The sequence below is a fragment of the Salmo trutta genome, chromosome 10, assembly GCF_901001165.1.
Source record: "Salmo trutta chromosome 10, fSalTru1.1, whole genome shotgun sequence".
Taxonomy (NCBI): domain Eukaryota; kingdom Metazoa; phylum Chordata; class Actinopteri; order Salmoniformes; family Salmonidae; genus Salmo; species Salmo trutta.
In genome coordinates, this window is record NC_042966.1 from 21,399,939 (window position 1) to 21,420,807 (window position 20,869).

The 20,869-nt window shown below is 43.9% G+C and overlaps 1 protein-coding gene across 1 annotated transcript in view; it reads left to right on the top strand.

Moving 5' to 3' along the window:
• The window catches only part of LOC115201343 (sorting nexin-29), a 109,442-nt gene that overhangs the window by 10,657 nt on the left and 77,916 nt on the right, over positions 1-20,869 (top strand). Inside the window, exons 12-14 of the mRNA XM_029764893.1 lie at positions 706-769; positions 957-1,085; positions 5,417-5,505. Of these exons, the coding sequence (XP_029620753.1) occupies positions 706-769; positions 957-1,085; positions 5,417-5,505 (282 nt within the window). The remainder of the gene's footprint in view (positions 1-705; positions 770-956; positions 1,086-5,416; positions 5,506-20,869) is intronic.

Here is a 20,869-nt window from a genome sequence, read left to right on the forward strand (position 1 = left end):
TGAACGCACGGTTGTTGTAAATGTCACACCTATTTCTGGAGCACTGATGTGGAATTGGGAGCTCCAGATATAATGGGGCTGTCCTCTACCTTTTCTTCTCCTTCGTCATCCTCTTCTTCACCTCCTCAACCAGGCACTTTGGGTTGTAAACCTACTTTTTGAAATGTGTCTGGGGCCAAAACGCGTTCCACTTCTTCGCGCTTCCCTGCTGTTAATGTAGCCAAGAGCTGATCTGCATTATTCATTTGCTTTTAATTGAGTAAATACTTTGGTATTCATAAGGCTGCCGTATCTTGGCCCTTTTTCCATAGACCTACTTCTCTCAGTGCAGTGCTATATATTAGCCTATATCCGTCATGTGAATACAGAGCTGTGCTGAGACTGTATGGTGCTAAAGTGTGTATCTGGGCAGAGGTAGTATATTAGTAGCCTGGCTGGTCCCATGCTCTATGTTCTGGAGCTAACTCGTGTGTAGTCATGACAACGACGGAAGAGTTGGCTACAGGCAGCACAGTACAGTATGGAACCAGGTTAGTATTTAGGTATCAGTCAGCTCCGCTAATGATGAGACTTAAATAAGAGCTGAGTAAAAGAAATGTGAACAGTAAACACTTGTACAGATATATATACATATATACATATCAATTTGTTTGTGTCTGTGTTTTATTTGTCTCAGTGTTAACGGTCTCTGTCCTCTGTCCACAGTGGAGCTCCGCCAGGCCATAGTTGCCATGATGAACAGGAAGGATGAGCTGGATGAACTGAACATGTGAGATCCTCTCTGCTAATGTTGGTGGGATGAGTTGATCTTTGACGTGAAAAATCAAGGGGAATTTAGAGCTATGTATGTCTGTGGGTTTTCTGAGAGTTGTGAGCAGACTGTGTATGCCAGTGTTCTGTTGTGTGTGTGACTGTATGCTAACAGTATTGTGCTGATGTGTCCTCCGGGGCTCCAGGTCCCTGCGCAGCCTGCTGGATGGGGAGATGGAGCACTCTGCTGGGCTGAGACAGGAGACAGACGCCCTGAGGAGACGCCTGGATGAGCTGGAGGAGAGACACACAGCCAAGGTCCAGGCTCTGGGCAGGTGGGTACCAGATCGCTGGTGGAGGTTGTTCCCAGTGGCAGCTTCCCATGGCTACAGTAGGAATATTGGTGGTTAGAGACAGACAAACCCACACTCACTGGAAACAGTCTTTAGAAGTTCAATATGTGTGTTTTATGGGTGGCGTTTTAAGTGTTGAGTATGCTGCGGTGTGCACTTTGTACATTTGAGTGGTTTAGTCTTTCCGCTCCTCTACGCCTTCAAGACAAACTGGAAGCTCCAGCCACTCAAACTCAAGTGCTATCCTCCACCCAAATATGGCCTGATATGATCAATAGTAGCTAAAAATACTGGCGCTGGTAAGTAAGCCCTCCCTGTGTTTGTGTCTAACAAAGCCCAGTGGACATGAGCTGGGCTGAGCTGCTCTCATAGAGGTACCCATATTGATTTCAGCACAGTGAGAGGAGTGGGTACTGGGCTGGTTAAGACGTGGGCCACACACTAACTGAGGCAGTGCTTCTGACGTGCATTCTGAAAGTATTCAGACCCCTTGACTTTTTCCACATTTTGTTCCTTTACAGCCTTATTCTAAAATGGATTAAATGCAAAATAAATACTTAATCTACACACAATACCCCATAATGAGAAAGCGAAAACAGATTTTTTTTTAGCAAATGTATACAAAATAAAAAGTGACTTACATAAGTATTCAGACCCTTTGCTATGAGACTCGCAATTGAGCTCAGGTGCATCCTGTTTCTATTGATCATCCTTGAGATGTTTCTACAACTTAATTGGGGTCCACCTGTGGTAAATTCAATTGATTGGACATGAAAGCCACACACCTGTCTATATAAGGTCCCACAGTTGACAGTACATGTCAGAGCAAAAGAGGTCGAAGGAATTGTCCGTAGAGCTCCGAGACGGGACTGTGTCGAGGCACAGATCTGGGGATGGGTACCAAAACATTTCTGCAGCATTGAAGGTCCCCAAGAACACAGTGACCTGAGCAATTGGGGGAGAAGGGCCTTGATCAGGGAGGTGACCAAGAACCCGATGGTCACTCTGACAGAGCTCTAGAGTTCCTCTGTGGAAATGGAGACCCTTCCAGAAGGACAACCATCTCTGAAGCACTCCACCAATCAGGCCTTTATGGTAGAGTGGCAAGACGGAAGCCACTCAGTAAAAGGCACATGACAGCCTGCTTGGAGTTTGACAAAAGGCACCTAAAGACTCAAACAAGATTCTCTGGTCTGATGAAACCAAGATGGAACACTTTGGCCTGAATGCTAAGCGTCACGTCTGGAGGAAACGTGGCACCATCCCTACGGTGAAGCATGGTGGTGGCAGCGTCATGTTGTAGGGATGTTTTTCAGCGGCAGGGACTGGGAGACTAGTCTGGATCGAGGGAAAGATGAACGGAGCAAAGTACAGAGAAACCCTTGATGAAAACCTGCTCCAGAGCGCTCAGGACCTCAGACTGGGGTGAAGGTTCACCTTCCAACAGGACAACGACCCTAAGCACACAGCCAAGACAACACAGGAGTGGCTTCGGGACAAGTCTCTGAATGTCCTTGAGTGGCCCAGCCAGAGCCCAGACTTGAACCCGATCAAACTTCTCTGGAGAGACACTCCCCATCCAACCTGACAGAGCTTGAGAGGATCTGCAGAGAAGAATGGGAGAAACTCCCCAAATACAGGTGTGCCAAGCTTGTAGCGTCATACCCAAGAAGACTTAAGGCTGTAATCGCTGTGAAAGGTGCTTCAACAAAGTACTGAGTAAAAGGTCTGAATGCTTATGTAAATGTAATACTTCAGTTTAGTATTTTTTATAAATGTGGAAACATTTCTAAAAACCTGATTTTTGCTTTGTCATTATGGGGTATTGTGTGTAGATTGATGAGGGAAAAAAACTATTTAATACATTTTAGAATAAGGTTGTATCGTAACAAAATGTAGAAAAAGTCAAGGGGTCTAAATACTTTCCGAATGTACGGTATGTAACACTGACTGACTGAGGCACATGTTTGCACGCACGGACACATACACACATGCAGAGAAATCCTATTCCCTACCAGCATGGAGCTCCGGCCAGTCTCCCAGTGACGTTAGCAGAGCAGAAACTAGAACTCAACCAGGCTGGCGGGTAGGCAGGCAGCCAGGAGAGAGTGGGCCTGGCCAAGGAGAAAGTGGTCCTCCTCTCTGTTTGGTGGGTGGTTAGAAGAAACCCACTGAGAGAAGACTAAAGAGAGATCGTTAGCTTTTCTTATTGTCATTCAGCGTTTCCTGAAGGTTGTTGGGAATGGGATATTTTGATGTACTGTAAAGAAAACACCTACGGTTTGGCCAGTTTTACTCTAGTTGTTGAGAGGATTTTAGTTGTTTTGCTGCTTTGTGAAGTCAATTATCCAGCTGTCTCAAGGGCCTACTGTACAGCTGAAGTTCTCCCACTTTGAACAATCTTCTACTGTACACTGTCTGCCTAACTTTACTGTGGGCATTGAGGAAGAATGTTTATGAAAGGAAAACCAAAGTACCTGTTTGAAGCATTGTTTGCAGAGCATATAAATAAGTGGTTCTCAAACCTCTCCTCAGTGAATCCCCTGAACTAAGTCACCTGATTCACCTAGTCAAGTGCTTGATGATTGAGTTGACAATTTGTATCAGGTGTGCTATCTGTGGAATAGTTAAAATACATTGAACGAGAGGTTTGAGAACCCCTGCTCTAAATTGCTCTTAGATTTAAACATCCTTTATTTTGGCTTTGTTTTGTTTTATCCTCAGTGTATTACTGTAATGTTTTCTCTAACTGGGGCGGCTTTATAGCATATGTTAAAAAATTTTTTTTTATATCAAATCCAAATAAAACCTCTGTGACCTCTATCCCAGAAGCCCTAAGTAGAGGTCACAGGAAGTTGTTGCGCCTCTTCCTGCCTCTCACTCTCTCTGATATCTGGGCCTTTCCTCACCCCGTCTGAGACTCATTCCACTGATCCAATTTCACTAATGGGTTTAGAGAGCGTCCATTTAGACAGAGAGCTTTTTGGACGGAATCCCCTCCATGTTAAACGCCCTCAACGTCAGGTACCGGGTGTATAATACACAGGAAGGTGAGTGCTGTAGGATGCCTTTGAAACTTTCAGGGACACTTGCACCGTAATGTAGAACGATGAACCCATATAAAAATGACTGTCTGCGACATATTCTACAGTTCCAGGGAATTGAATTTGGTCAGATACTGTGGATTTGGGTGGGGTTTGTGTAATAACACAGCCTCTACATTATCCTCATAGGATGTTCTCTACATTGTCTTTCCTGCGGTGACACCTTTTATATTACTTTACAGTACAACAGACTGCTACATAGTGATAGACTACATAGGCCCATACGGCCCGTAGGTTGCTCTTATTATATAGATACACCTGTCTGTCAATATGGCATTTATCTCTGTTTCTACCTCTCTTCTGTGTCTTTAGTTGTATCATTGTATCTCTACCTCTAGATGTAGAGGAGATGTGTATTTGTGTTCCAGTCCAGTTCCTCAGGCGTCTGGTTCCTGAGCGATCCATTTATAGTTTATATATCCTGCAGTCAGCCTCTATCTTTCTAATGTAACATTAAACATGTACAGGAGGCGTGTGTGTGTGGGCTTACACACACAAAGCGGACCTGTGTGTGTATGTGAGACGGGCTTACATGAGTTAAAGCCAACTTGTGTGTGACTGTTAACCTGCCTGTGACTCAGCAGGAGGGCACATTCTGAGAGATCAATGAGACGCACCTGAGCCGTGGAATCCCCTCCCTCGCCTCCGGAACGCCAGACCATTTATTACCTTTAATTAAATGGCAGCGGAATTGTGTCTCGGCTCGCCGACTCCGATAACAAAGGCCCAATCGTCCCTCCGAGAGCTCGTCAGCCGGCTTTCAGAGATCTCCCATCCCGAGTGTCCTTTGTAGGGGTAAAATGGGATGCGATAAGCAGGGTACAAAGAGCAGGGGAGGAAGGAAGGTAGTTATTATTTACAGCACTGTAATTCTCTTAGATTCTGATTGATTTTCCCTCAAACCAACAGTAATCCTCCGCACAGGCCCTGTAAGAATATATACCGCTACACACTTTTTTTGAACATACACACTTGCACCATCCTTGTGCACAGTCTTCAGTGACAGTAAGCAATCACAGAAAAATTGTAGGGCTGCATGTATAATCCAGCTCCAGAGATGGGCTGGGGTTTACAAGGCTGTAAGCCTGCCACAGACACAGAAACCAACACAGTTACTGTTCCTGTCTGTGTACTGTTCCAGTCTGCTGCTCTCTGTCTGGGCCTAGGCCTTGATTCTCTGTGTGTGTGTGTGTGTGTGTGTGTCTGCAGGGAGAACGAGGTCCTCAAGGTCCAGTTGAAGAAATACGTGGGAGCTGTCCAGATGCTGAAGAGAGAGGGGAGCCAAGGAAACGACACTGGTAAGACCACACACACACACACTCTCAACACTATCTCAACACTATCCAGGCTGTATCACAACCGACCGTGATTGGGAGTCCCAGCATCATCCGGGTTAGGGTTTGGCCGGGGTTGTCCGTCATTGTAAATAAGAATTTGTTCTCAACTGACTTGCCTAGTTAAATAAAGTTGAAATAAAAAAAATAATTGTATATAAACAAGGCAGGAGAAATATCTTCTCTTTTGCATGACAAGGTCAGTGTTGCGCCACCACTCAAGGACGTGAGTGGATAATAAGCCTGGTTTGAGATATGCCTCTTTGATACATAATTAGTTTCCCTCCTTTTGTTACTTAGTCATTTTGGGGAATTTGGATAAAAGTGACTTTCTCTCCTGTTGCCTGGGGATAAATCCACGCTGTGCAAAGGGTACAGAGATAAGACCGTTATATCAAAGGCAAACAAAATCAACATGGCAGATTATGTAGGGAGACAGAATGCCTAATGACATTTTGGGAGGAGAGACGGTGGTTATCAGTACTGTTCTCGGGTCCTGTGGACACTGGTATCTCTGGTATCTCCCTCCTACAGAGACAGGGATTCTCCTCAGGCACTGTGTGGGACACCCGTAAGGCACAAGGATGCCTAGGATATCGTCCAATTTAAAATGTGACTTGTGTTTTTAGAATCGTGATGTAATGTGCTTGTGGATGTTCAGCATTGTTGGTTTCTTTTTTAAGTGTTTCATGTCAGGATCATTGCTTTTGTGTAAGTATCAAATATACTGCTCAAAAAAATAAAGGGAACACTGAAACAACACATCCTAGATCTGAATGAAAGAAATAATCTTATTAAATACTTTTTTCTTTACATAGTTGAATGTGCTGACAACAAAATCACACAAAAATAATCAATGGAAATCCAATTTATCAACCCATGGAGGTCTGGATTTGGAGTCACACTCAAAATTAAAGTGGAAAACCACACTACAGGCTGATCCAACTTTAATGTAATGTCCTTAAAACAAGTCAAAATGAGGCTCAGTGGTGTGTGTGGCCTCCACGTGCCTGTATGACCTCCCTACAACGCCTGGGCATGCTCCTGATGAGGTGGCGGATGGTCTCCTGAGGGATCTCCTCCCAGACCTGGACTAAAGCATCTGCCAACTCCTGGAAAGTATGTGGTGCAACGTGGCGTTGGTGGATGGAGCGAGACATGATGTCCCAGGTGTGCTCAATTGGATTCAGGTCTGGGGAACGGGCGGGCCAGTCCATAGCATCAATGCCTTCCTCTTGCAGGAACTGCTGACACACTCCAGCCACATGAGGTCTAGCATTGTCTTGCATTAGAAGGAACCCAGGGCCAACCGCACCAGCATATGGTCTCACAAGGGGTCTGAGGATCTCATCTCGGTACCTAATGGCAGTCAGGCTACCTCTGGCGAGCACATGGAGGGCTGTGCGGCCCCCCCAAAGAAATGCCACCCCACACCATGATTGACCCACCGCCAAACCGGTCATGCTGGAGGATGTTGCAGGCAGCAGAACGTTCTCCACAACGTCTCCAGACTCTGTCACATCTGTCACATGCTCAGTGTGAACCTGCTTTCATCTGTGAAGAGCACAGGGCGCCAGTGGCAAATTTGCCAATCTTGGTGTTCTCTGGCAAATGCCAAACATTCTGCACGGTGATGGGCAGTAAGCACAACCCCCATATGTGGACGTCGGGCCCTCATACCACCCTCATGGAGTCTGTTTCTGACCGTTTGAGCAGACACATGCACATTTGTGGCCTGCTGGAGGTCATTTTGCAGGGCTCTGGCAGTGCTCCACCTGCTCCTCCTTGCACAAAGGCGGAGGTAGTGGTCCTGCTGCTGGGTTGTTGCCCTCCTACGGCCTCCTCCACGTCTCCTGATGTACTGGCCTGTCTCCTGGTAGTGCCTCCATGCTCTGGACACTACGCTGACAGACACAGCAAACCTTCTTGCCACAGCTCGCATTGATGTGCCATCCTGGATGAGCTGCACTACCTGAGCCACTTGTGTGGGTTGTAGACTCCGTCTCATGCTACCACTAGAGTGAAAGCACCGCCAGCATTCAAAGGCGACCAAAACATCAGCCAGGAAGCATAGGAACTGAGAAGTGGTCTGTGGTCCCCACCTGCAGAACCACTCCTTTATTGGGGGTGTCTTGCTAATTGCCTATAATTTCCACCTGTTGTCTATTCCATTTGCACAACAGCATGGGAAATGTATTGTCAATCAGTGTTGCTTCCTAAGTGGACAGTTTGATTTCACAGAAGTGTGATTTACTTGGTTACATTGTGTTGTTTAAGTGTTCCCTTTATTTTTTTGAGCAGTGTATATAAATCATTTTTATATTTGTTGAAATAAATCATGTTTTTAGTTGAAAAAGGTTGGTTTGAATGTAATATTTTTCTCTGACTTGGCTTCTGGCACTAGTTAAGGGGAAACATGCACACAATGGTTAGAAAAATATCCCAGACACACAGCATCTCATCTCTCAGGTCTCAGCAATTATGTAGTAGTCAGACTCATCAAATCTCCAACATGGATGTTTATGTCTAAAGTGACACGTGGAGCAATGCTCTGGGACACTGACAATGTGTAATAATGAATGGGCTTCCGGAAGGCTGTAGAATCCTGACTGAGGTTCCTTTTCGACACTAATCAAGGGCCTCCGCACAGCCGCCGCCTGATGAATTACCCACAATCCTCCTCAGCCTTTCATGGTCCCCAGTGGAGTCTGGCCCAACAGTGTACATAGTGACGGTCTTGATATAAATATCCCAATTTGGCTTTTCCATTGTTCTCTCTTTCTCTCTTTCTTTCTCTCTCTCTCTCTCTCTCTAATCAATTTAATTTAAAGCAGATGTCACAAAGTGCTATACAGAAAACTTCAGCCTAAAACCCCAACCAGCAAGCAATGTCGATGTAGAAGCACGGTGGCTAGGAAAAACTCCCTAGAAAGGTAGGAACCTAGCAAGTAACCTTGAGGGGTGGCCAGTCCTCTTCTGGCTGTGCCGGGTGGAGATTATAAGACTACATGTCCATTAAGGCCAGATTGTTCTTTAAGATGTTCAATCGTTCATAGATGACCACCAGGGTCAAATAATAATCCCAGTGGTTGTAGAGGGTGCATCAGGTCAGCACCTCAGGAGTAAATGTCTGTTGGCTTTTCATAGCCAAGCTTTCAGAGATCGAGACCGCAGGTGCAGTCCGGGACAAGGTAGCACGTCTGGTGAACTGGTCAGGGTTCCATAGCTGCAGGCAGAACAGTTGAAACTGGAGCAGCAGCACGACCAGACTGAAGACAGCCAGGAGTCATCAGGCCAGGAAGTCCTGAAGCATGGTCCTAGGGCTCAGGTCCTCTGAGAGGGGAGGACCTCTCTCTCTCACTCTCGTTCTCTGTCTCGTTCTCCATCTCTGTAGAAGTGTAGAACACAGGCATACTGAATCCCCTTTTGTGTATAAGTAAAAATAATTTCCCCCCTGCATCCCTTCTGTCTCTATTGCTAATGATGTGCCATACTCCATCAGGCTTTGGTGTTGAGTTACAGCTGAAGGAGATGAGAAGGGGAAACAATGAAATTGATGCACAAGCGCTACAATACAGGCTTTGTTTCATGTCCTGTCAACACTGTTCACCTGATCATCGCGCAGCCTTTTGAAACTCCTCTAATGATGCAGCTCAATCCAGATCCTCTTTTGAACGCAGCTCAGGCAGAGACAGGCTACTGACAACCCATCTGAAACAGCTTTCCTCTCGTTAAACTCGACGCTGTTTTCTCTGCCATCCTCCTGATGTCTCGTCTATCCACGTTTGTTTGGATTCTCCCCAGCTGTTGCCGTAGATTGTGTGTGTCACGGTGTCTGTATGTTATTGCTGTGTGACACATTGACTGACAGCGGCGTGAAGGGAAGGCATGCCACATTGTTTCCATGTGGCGTGTATCATTATGTGTGGTTATGGGATGAGACAGATTGTATGGGATGATTAGTACGGTGTGTATATAGTCAACTAATATGTCTCTCAGTCTTTAGGAAGCTCTTAGAAAATACCCTAGAGCCACTGGCATAGTCGTGCTGTACAGTATTCACAGTAAGCTTTGAATTCTCTTGGGATATACAGTGCCTTCACAAAGTATTCACACCCTTTACGTTTTCCCCCACATTTTGTTGTTTTACAGCCTGAATTTGAAATTAATTAAATTTAGTTTTTTTTTTGTCCCTGGCCTACACACAATAATGTCAAAGTGGAATAATGTTTTTAGAATTGTTTTGGTACAAATGAATTAAAAATGAAAAGCTGAAGTGTCTTGGGTCAATAAGTATTCAACCCCTTTGTTATGGCAAGCCTAAATAAGTTCAGGAGTTAAAATGTGCTTAACAAGTCACGTAATAAGTTGCATTGGCTCACTCTGTGTGCATTAATAGTGTTTAACATAATTTTTTAATGACCGCCTCATGTCTGTGCCTCACACATACAATTACCGGTAAGGTCCCTGTCGGGCAGTGAATTTCAAACACAAATTCAACCACAAAGACCAGGGAGTGTTTTCCAGTGCCTTGCAAAGAAGGGCATATATTGGTAGAAAAAAAAGCAGGCTTTAAATATCCCTTTGAGCATGGTAAAGTTCTTAATTAACACTTTGGATTGTGTATCAATACACCCAGTACCTACAAGGATACAGGCGTCCTTTCTAACTCTGTTGCCGGAGAGGAAGGAAACCACTCAGGGATTTCACAAATAAATGTAATGGAGCTAAGCACAGGCAAAATCCTTGAGGAAAACCTTCAGTCTGCTTAACACAAGACACTGGGAGAGGAATTCACCTTTTCAGCAGGACAATAACCTACAACACATAGCCAAATCTACACTGGAGTTGCTTACCAAGAAGACAGTGAGTCGCTTGAAAATCCCTAGAAAGGCCAAAACCTAGGAAGAAACCTAGAGCGGAACCAGGCTATGAGGGGACAGGCCACAGAGGCATGATATGAGGGTCAACTTTCTCTGTCCCAAGGTCAAGATTCAACCTCCTTCATTTCATCTTTGTGATTCTCTCCTTCCAGTATCTGTTTACATTTAAGGTATTAATCTCAAATGCATATTATTTCTTCTTCTCCTAAATTAGATTTAGGCGCTCTCTGACCCCCGCTAGATTAATCTGTGATGGAGCGTCTCACTTCATACGCTTTAATACCTCCATTTATTAGAAGCCCTCGACAGGCGGGATTAATCTCAGTTCAGAAAACAGATTACGGCGGCAGTTAAAAACGAATCAACACACAAAGTGACGTTGCTTCTCATGCTCCTTTGACAGACAGACAAGCTACTTAATGAAGGAAGCAACCAGTAGCATTTTTCACCTACGCGACTCAGGCCGCCAGAGAAATGTTACTAATTCATTACACACACACACACACACACACTGCCATATCTATCCGACCTTCCACGCCGTAGGGTCATTGGTGTGTGTGTGTGTGTGTGTGTGTGTGTGTGTGTGTGTGTGTGTGTGTGTGTGTGTGTGTGTGTGTGTGTGTGTGCGCGCCCACGCGTCTGTAATGGTGTTTATTGTGTTTGTGTTGACTAATGTCAGCTCCTGGGGGTTGAGATGGGATGAGTGTTTATTAAACAGACGGTGCGTATAAGGGAGATTGGGGTTTGTGCCACCACCATGGAGCCTCTTAATGAAACAGAACTGCGTGTGTGTGTGTGTGTGTGTGTGTGTGTGCGTATTTATTTATTTATTTAGCTTGAATAGAGAGGCTCGTTTATTAAACCAGAATGTGTGTGTTGGTGTGTGAGAGGCTCTTTATTAACCAGCCGGTGTGTGTTTACCTGGGTGGAGGGGTGTTACAGAGACAGGTGGGCCCAGGTGGTCAGCTGAAGGGGGCCGGGTGTGGCAGCAGGTCTCATCACATGAGCTGTACAGTGTTAATGAACATTTTAATCAACGACCGCATGCCAGAGATGGTTCAGTGTCATTATGTACTGTAGCCTCCCACCTGGACAATCTCATGAGGGGGAGATGACAGGACATGAAAAGAGAGAGCAGACGGGGTGAAGTGGGAGTTGAGGAGGTGGTTGAGGGTGGCGGGGAGAGGAAGAGGAGACAGGGCCTCAGGCTGCTGCAGGGCGTCAGGGGAAATACCTGGAGGAGACCTCCGAGATGCACCTCTCCTCTACGTCTCCCATAGTGTTTATCAGCTAGGCCTGTCCTTCCAACGCCTGGTCCCCTATGCACGCATGAACACACACACAGTCAGTAAGGGATTACATCTGGCTCCAGTCTGGGGAACCTGTGTTGTATTAACAGGGTAGCCAGTCATTTACTGCATGACTGCCCAGCCTGATAACCATTTGATATTCAGCATGCAGAGGAGAGGAGTGCCAAACACGGTTCAGATGAAAGGATGGGGAAAATGTGGTGTGGGCACGTAGGCTGTTCTTTACTAAACTTGTTTTGTCATTGTCACAATGTCACTGGGTGGAGTAGCTGCGTGTCTTTGTGTTTGTGTGTGTGACTGTGGGAGGGAACTAATTCTAACTGCGTTTGTGTGCACATTCTGTGTGTGTGTGTGACTGTGTGACCTAGAGCTGGGTGATGTTGACAAAAATCACAACAAATTTACTGAATTATAACAATAAATGGAACGATATGTTTATAACATTTCATGTGCACCACAGTAATTTTTTTAATATTACCCTTTAAACTACTACTACTATTTTGAATGTTGTAGCTATCAATTGTTAACAATCACAAATATGAGGAAACATTTCATTTCAAACTTCATATTTTTCTATTAGGGCCCTATAGGTTCTTTATCGTAATGAATGATATCAGCAAAATGTCAACAATAAGTTGTCGGTGTTGATAATTTTAGGTTTATCGTCCCAGCTCTAGTGTGCACTCTGTGTGTGTGTGTGTGTGTGTGTGTGTGTGTGTGTGTGTGTGTGTGTGTTATAATCACACCAACAGCTGTATGTGTCAGCCACCTGCCGTTACTCAGATTAAACTCAACTTCAGAGGACCTGCACAGCACTGCTGCAAAACACTGTGTCAGCTCGCAAGATGGGCGGGGCTTAGTGATGTCACAGAGACGTCAGAGGCGCTGGGCAGTGACCATAATCAAAGTTAATCGGTGATCTCCCAGGGATACAGAGATGGGTGATAATGAAATCAAGGAGACACCCTGCTGCCAGCAACGGTTTGGGTCTCACGGTGCGTCTCTTTCAGATGCATTGCACCTGTACTACCATTACTATACCTCAGTTCCACCTCGCAAAGTTTTCATTTCCTTCTCATTTAACTTCTCAAAGTATTGCCAAACAGGACTTTCCAACTGTTGGCGATGACGTAGTGGTGGAAAGTCGACTCCAAAATAATTGATTCCTCGACTGCTTGCACATCGATTCCCGGTGTCGACTCCCATTTCTGAATGTCAAGATTCGATTTTTTAAGGAATCGACTCTTAAGATTCATAATTTTTGAACGGAGGAGACTGATTAGTTGCCGTACTAATGAGAACACAAACAGTTACATCTTTCATGGCGAGCTAGCGAGGGATGCAGAGAGATGGGAGAGGCACAGGGTCGGACACCAGGCAGACAGAACCATGCACTAGACCGGCAATCAAAAGCTGCATCTCGCAATGGAATTCCTTATCACGCAATTTATTGGCTTACAATGTCTCGCAACTTCAGTAAAGCAGGGCCTATCCTCAATGAATAGTCTACGATATTCTACACGCCTAAGACCTAACAGACCTAAGACTGAACACACACTCACATTATTAGTGAAGAGAAAGAGCAGGAGAGCAAGCGCGAGGCTGTATCGCATTAGTGGAAACAACATTTGTTCTCAGGGCAGGTCTGCTGGTTTTGACTAGCAGAAGTCACTTTTTGTAGCCGGTTAATAGAACTTACGCAGCAGGTTAGGATAATTAACGTGGCAGGTTAGGAGTATTAGGTTAAGGTTAGGAAAGGGTTAGATAAAATTGTCCCCGGCAACGTGACAACCAGCTCTGCCCTGAGAACTGTCTTGATTTCCACTAATGTGATGCTGCCAGGGCGAGGGAGCGAGAGAAGGGGACAGGCAAACTGTGGTGCGCGTACACTACTGGTCAAAAGTTTTAGAACACCTACTTTTTCTTTATTTTTACTGTTTTATAGATTGTAGAATAATAGTGAAGACATCAAAACTATGAAATAACATTTGGAATCATGTAGTAATTTTATATTTGAGATTCTTCAAATAGCCACCCTTTGCCTTGATTACTGCTTTGCACACTCTTGGCATCCCCCCCTGCGAGTGTAATTAAATGAGCAGTTAGCATTTGATTAAAGCTGTGATTAAATGTGATTCATCATGTGTATCATCATAATCTGATGATATTGAACATGCGGTACATGTTACGCTACACACTCCAAATATAGGCTACATCTGCTGGCTCTTGCGCTTGATGTTCCATATTTCTATGTATTACTATTCCATTGTATCAATCAGATTAGTGTTTTGTTGTTAAAATAGCTCTTTGAACTTATTCATGAATTTTTAAAACCTGTCGTTTTGTTATGGTGTTATCAGCTGAATCAGTTTTAATTGAGTGTGTTGTTTGATAGCCTGGCGTCGATTCCAAGCTCTTTGGTTTAGTAGTCATGAAGGGTTGGATTAGAGCACATTTCTCATCATAACGGGGAGAATTCTGTTTCTTACAGAATATCTGGAAACCATTGTGTCATATAACGGGGATTAGGTGTGAACTACTAAAGACTGTGAACCCAAATAAGGAAGATATTTGTAAAGCGTTGTACTTCTATCCAATTGGTTGTCAAATGAAAGCTAAGAGTATATTTTGGAAGAATGAAGGCGTAGATACATTTTTCAACTATTTTCCATCTTAAAAATTAGGCATAAGTAAAGGCTTTGATTTCTGGAAAAGCAGATGGAGAAGGGATCTTAGAAAAAACATATACTAGAAAAAGTCTTAGGGCATCAGAAATACAGTTGTGGCCAAAAGTTTTGAGAATGACACAAATATTAATTTTCACAAAGTCTGCTGCCTCAGTTTGTATGATGGCAATTTGCATATACTCCAGAATGTTATGAAGAGTGATCAGATGAATGCAATTAATTGCAAAGTCCCTCTTTGCCATGCAAATGAACTGAATCCCCCAAAAACATTTCCACTGCATTTCAGCCCTGCCACAAAAGGACCAGCTGACATCATGTCAGTGATTCTCTCGTTAACACAGATGTGAGTGTTGATGAGGACAAGGCTGGAGATCACTCTGTCATGCTGATTGAGTTCAAATAACAGTCTGGAAGCTTCAAAAGGAGGGTGGTGCTTGGAATCATTGTTCTTCCTCTGTCAACCATGGTTACCTGCAAGGAAACACGTGCTGTCATCATTGATTTGCTCAAAAAGGGCTTCACAGGTAAGGATAATGCTGCCAGTAAGATTGCACCTAAATCAACCATTTATCGGATCATCAAGAACTTCAAGGAGAGCGGTTCAATTATTGTGAAGAAGGCTTCAGGGCGCCCAAGAAAGTCCAGCAAGCGCCAGGACCGTCTCCTAAAGTTGATTCAGCTGCGGGATCGGGGAACCACCAGTGCAGAGCTTGCTCAGGAATGGCAGCAAGCAGGTGTGATTGCATCTGCACGCACAGTGAGGCGAAGACTTTTGGAGGATGGCCTGCTGTCAAGAAGGGCAGCAAAGAAGTCACTTTTCTCCAGGAAAAACATCAGGGACAGACTGATATTCTGCAAAGGGGACAGGGATTGGACTGCTGAAAAGTAAAAAAAAAAGTAAAATCATTACTTTATATAGGATGGACATCAAATCTCTGATTGAAATATTAAACACTGGAAACTGGCCCATCAAATCCCTGTCCTCCGTTTGAAATCGGCTGTAATGGTAGTTGTGGGGAGATTAAATGTTATTTATATTGGATTGTCTTTAGGCCGACCTCTTGCCCTGATAAACAGGCTGGATTTGAGTGATGGTTCTCTGGAGATTCTCACATGAGAAGAGAGTGGGAGAGGGAGAAGTAGCAATTGAAGTAGCCTAGTAGAGGGAGAGAACAAAGAGGGAGAGAGAACAAAGAAGAGAGAGAAGAGAGTGAGATAGGTACAGTATACCTGGAGTTTTAGCTGTGGCAAAAGAAACGTTCCTTTCATCCTCGCGGTAAGAGAAGTTTGAATGTGAGTGCTCTTCTTTGTGTTAGTCTGAATATGAAACACAGTGTTAGGGAATGTTGGGGCTGCTGTTGACACCTGCACAACACTTCCTGGAACTTCAGTGGCTAATGAGCGTATGGCTGCCAACACAACAAGGCAGGAAATATTAAAGGCTGCTGTTGCAAACCAGGATCTTAATATAGATATATTATGTAATCAACAGATCAGCAGAGATAATTTAACAGACATGTTAAAGTAAATACTGAGACAGTTAATCAACTGACTATCTCGGATATGTCAAAGTAGCCTAAATACTCAGTAGTTTATCAACAGAATAGCTGGGTAGATTTCACCTCTGTCAAAGTAAATAGGCGACTGTACTTTCCATACAGTAGTTATTAGACAACTTCTTTCACTGTCATCCTATCTAGAATGGTAGAGAATTTCTAATCAATGTACTATAATGGTAGAAGAGAAGGTATCAGCGATCATCATTATGCTAACATAATTGTCTCTCTCTAATATCTAATGGAAGTTTAATTTCCATCATAATTGTCTGCCCTCCTGATTTAAATCAGATATTGACAGTGGTGTTTTAACCATAGTTGCTTAATAAAGTTGCTGCTTGTATCTTTTCTTTCCTAGTAGTGTCTGGATGTATGTGTGAGGTATTAACGTTTCTTCTCTCACCTAGATAATGCATGGATCGCTCCTGCCTACCCATCCTGACTGCTCTGCTATACCTTTAACCCATAGATGGCAGTGTTTCCATGACTCCATATGAGCCCTGTCCTGTATGGTGAGGGGTGTGAACCTGGGGAGCAGAGCAGACAGGCCCTGACAGCTCTCCCTAATGTAGATTTACCATAATGTCCTCGTAGGAAATGAGATGTAGTGTGTTAAATAGTTTGGAAAGACATTTAAGACATCTTGCTCCGCTGCCTGCGATGACCTTGCTGTAGAACCACAGACCAAAACGTTTCAGACTGCCTTTGAGTAATGACGCTAATGATTGGGACCAGAAAATTCATCCTTTTCTCTATCTGGCCCCTCTGATCTTAACCTGTTGATAAGTTGGCTTTGGTCTAACCGGACAGAAACGACTATAGAGTGTATTTCCTTTAACTGTTCACCTCGACCCGCCTCTGTGCTTCTTCCCTCTGGTCTCTCAATTAATCCTTCCTTTGTTCCTGTAGACATAGAGAGGCAGCGATCTGTGTCATTTCTCTTCATACATTTTTTATCTGCACAAAGAGGGGAGGCCGAAAAGGTTTTCTTTTTAAAAGGAGATGTCATTCTCTGTTGAGGGCTGTTAACTTTAAATGGTCCTTGCTGCGGTTGCTGTCAGAATTTCCCCGTCTCTTTGTGATGTAACGGACTGATGACGGCAAACTGAAGTTTTAGGAAAGTTCTACCAGCAGGTCGCATCAGATCATCAGACAGGATGTTTAGTTTCAGTAAGTAACAACTCGTATGAGATGAGGACATTCATTAGTAGTCAGTGATTCTCACCTGCAGCGAGGCACAACACACACGGAACCACACACACATACAGTGCCTGGCAAAAGTATTCATCCCCCTTGGCATTTTTCCTATTTTGTTGCATTACAACCTGTAAATTAAATAGATTTTTATTTAGATTTCATGTAATGGATATACACAAAATAGTCCAAATTGGTGAAGTGAAATGAAAAAAATTAAAAACGGAAAAGTGGTGCGTGCATATGTATTCACCCCCTTTGCTATGAAACCTGTAAATAAGATCTGGTGTAACCAATTACCTTCAGAAGTAACAATTAGTTAGATTGCACACATGTGGACTTTATTTAAGTGCCACATGATCTGTCACATGATCTCAGTATATATACACCTGTTCTGAAAGGCCCCAGAGTCTGCAGCACCACTAAGCAAGGCGCACCACCAAGCAAGCGGCACCATGAAGACCAAGGAGCTCTCCAAACAGGTCAGGGACAAAGTTGTGGAGAAGTACAGATCAGGGTTGGGTTCTAAAAAAATATCTGAAACTTTGAACATCACATGGAGCACCATTTAAATCCATTATTAAAAAATGGAAAGAATATTGCACCACAACAAACCTGCTAAGAGAGGGCTGCCCACCAAAATTCACAGACTAGGCAAGGAGGGCATTAATCAGAGAGAACCCAGAAAGAACTGCAAAGCTCCACAGTGGAGATTGGAGTATCTGTCCATAGGATCACTTTAAGCCGTACGCTCCACAGAGCTGGGCTTTACGGAAGAGTGGCCAGAAAAAAGCCATTGCTTAAAGAAAAAAAGAATCAAACATGTTTGGTGTTCGCCAAAAGGCATGTGGGAGACTCCCCAAACATATGGAAGAAGGTACTCTGGTCAGATGAGCCAAAAATTTAGCTTTTTGGCCATCAAGGAAAGCGCTATGCATGGCATGTATTCAACACCTCTCATCACCCCGAGAATAACGTCCCCATAGTGAAGCATGGTGGTCGCAGCATCATGCTGTGGGGATGTTTTTCATCGGGCAGGGACTGGGAAACTGGTCAGAATGGAAGGAATGATGGATGGCGCTAAATACAGGGAAATTCTTGAGGGGAAACCTGTTTCAGTCTTCCAGAGATATGAGACTGGGACGGAGGTTCACCTTCCAGCAAGACAATGACCCTAAGCATACTGCTAAAGCAACACTCGAGGAGTTTAAGTGGAAACATGTAAATGTCTTGGAATGGCCTAGTCAAAGCCCAGACCTCAATCCAATTGAGAATCTGTAGTATGAATTAAATATTTCTGTACACCAGCGGAACCCATCCTACTTGAAGGAGCTGGAGCAGTTTTGCCTTGAAGAATGGGCAAAACTCTCAGTGGCTAGATGTGCCAAGCTTATAGAGACATACCCCAAGAGACTTGCAGCTGTAATTGCTGCAAAAGGTGGCTCTACAAAGTATGGACTTTGGAGGGGTGAATAGTTATGCACACTCAAGTTTTCTGTTTTTTTTGTCTTATTTCTTGTTTGTTTCATCCCCCCCAAAAATGTCATCTTCAAAGTGGTAGGCATGTTGTGTAAATCAAATGATACAAACCCCCAAAAATCTATTTTAATTCTAGGTTGTAAGGCAACAAAACAGGAAAAATGCTAAAGGGGGTGAATACTTTCGCAAACCACTGTACATCCAAACACACGCACACAGCTCTCCGAGGGTGTCTCAGGGAGAGTTGAGATATGCAGAAAGCACATTTCCAGTTCACACATGAGTATTAATACACACTTGAAATAGGACAAATATAAGCACCCACCAAATTATTATTATTATTATTTGAAGTGTGTGTTTTAATGCCCTCCAGAGTGACAAGAAAGGTCTTCCGTCAAATGGTGTGTGTGTTTGAGAGAGACTCCTTGTTCTCATAATAGCCTAGTGATAACATCAAAATATCACAAAGCCCTCTGCCAGCACTAATAGCACTCATCTCTCTCCCTCCCCTCTCTGTCTCTCTCTTTCTCTCTCTCCATGTGCCACTCTCTTCCCCCCTTCTCTCTGTCTCTCATCTCTATCTCTCTCTCCATGTGCCTCTCTCTTCCCCCCCTTCTCTCTAAAAATAGGAAATGTCTAAATTACACTTGCTAATAGGATGCGGCGGCAGCTTTTTCTCTCTCCTTGTCTTCAGTCTAATTCTGCATCAGGGACAGAGCACATTTCACTTGATACCAAATGAAAGGCTTTTTCTTATCGACTGTTAAAAGAAGAGTGATAAGGGAACGGGAGGAGTGTCTGAACTTCAGTTGGGGGGGAGAGAGAGTGGTTTATAGAGTGAGAGGAAGTATGGTATATACAGCCAGATCCTCTTTTCCTCTTATCTTCTCCTTTACTGTAGTGGATGTCCCTCCATCCTCTTTAAACAAATAATAGTTAATAGTCCCCTCTGCCTCTAGAACTCCCCTCTGCCTCTAGAACTCCCCTCTGCCTATAGAACTCCTCTGCCTCTAGAACTCCCCTCTGCCTCTAGAACTCCCCTCTAGAACTCCCCTCTGCCTCTAGAACTCCCCTCTACCTCTAGAACTCCCCTCTGCCTCTAGAACTCCCCTCTGCCTATAGAACTCCTCTGCCTATAGAACTCCCCTCTGCCTCTAGAACTCCTCTGCCTATAGACTAAATACCAGGACAAGCCTCAATCCCAGTCACAATCTACTGTTAAAGTGGAATACAATACACACCAGGCAACTCTCTGGCCTTCCTTTAGTTTCCTATAATGCAATGTACTTATGTTCTGAAAGCTTTTTATTGTCTGCAAAATGTTGTCTGGTTCTTCTCCTATCAGAATACATTGTAGATGCACAGTAAAGTTAAATCATGGTACACTGTAGCCTAGATTGTGTTACTGGAAATCATGTTTGTGCATTCAGCCTTTCATTTGTTAGAAAACACATTTCATTTTGTGTATAGTACAAAACAAACAACATGACTATCATGGCATCCATGCACACCATATTCATATGATCAATCACCAACCTCATAGTCCTCAGCCATCTCATAGTCCTCAGCCATCTCATATTCCTCAGACATCTCATAGTCCTCAGCCATCTCATAGTCCTCAGCCATCTCATATTCCTCAGCCATCTCATAGTCCTCAGCCATCTCATAGTCCTCAGCCATCGCATAGTCCTCAGCCATCTCATATTCCTCAGCCATCTCATAGTCCTCAGCCATCTCATAGTCCTCAGCCATCTCTGTGTGTACTGTGGGAATCCATGTGTCTGATGTTGGAGCTCAGTAATGATCTTGAAATCAAATTTGATTTGTCACATGCGCTGAATACAACAGGTGTACTGTAGACCTGACAGTGAAATATTTACTTACAAACCCAACAATAGATATGACATGCAGACACTCTTGGAAGAAAATTGAACTTAAATGGAAAATGTTTTCGTCATTAAAACCCAATACATTGTTCTGGAGAGTCCTCTGCTGATTATAGACCCGTACGTTTAATAAATTGTGACAGTAAAATAATAAAAAAGCTTATAAGCAACAGAATGGCAAGACTTGATACATATCAATCAAACAAGGTTTATTAAAAATAGACACAAACAAATACTAGAACATATTTCAGTTTAATACAATATGCAACAACAAAAAAATAGATATAGATTTAGCAATAATGGCTGTTGATGCCGAAAAGGCTTTTGACCATC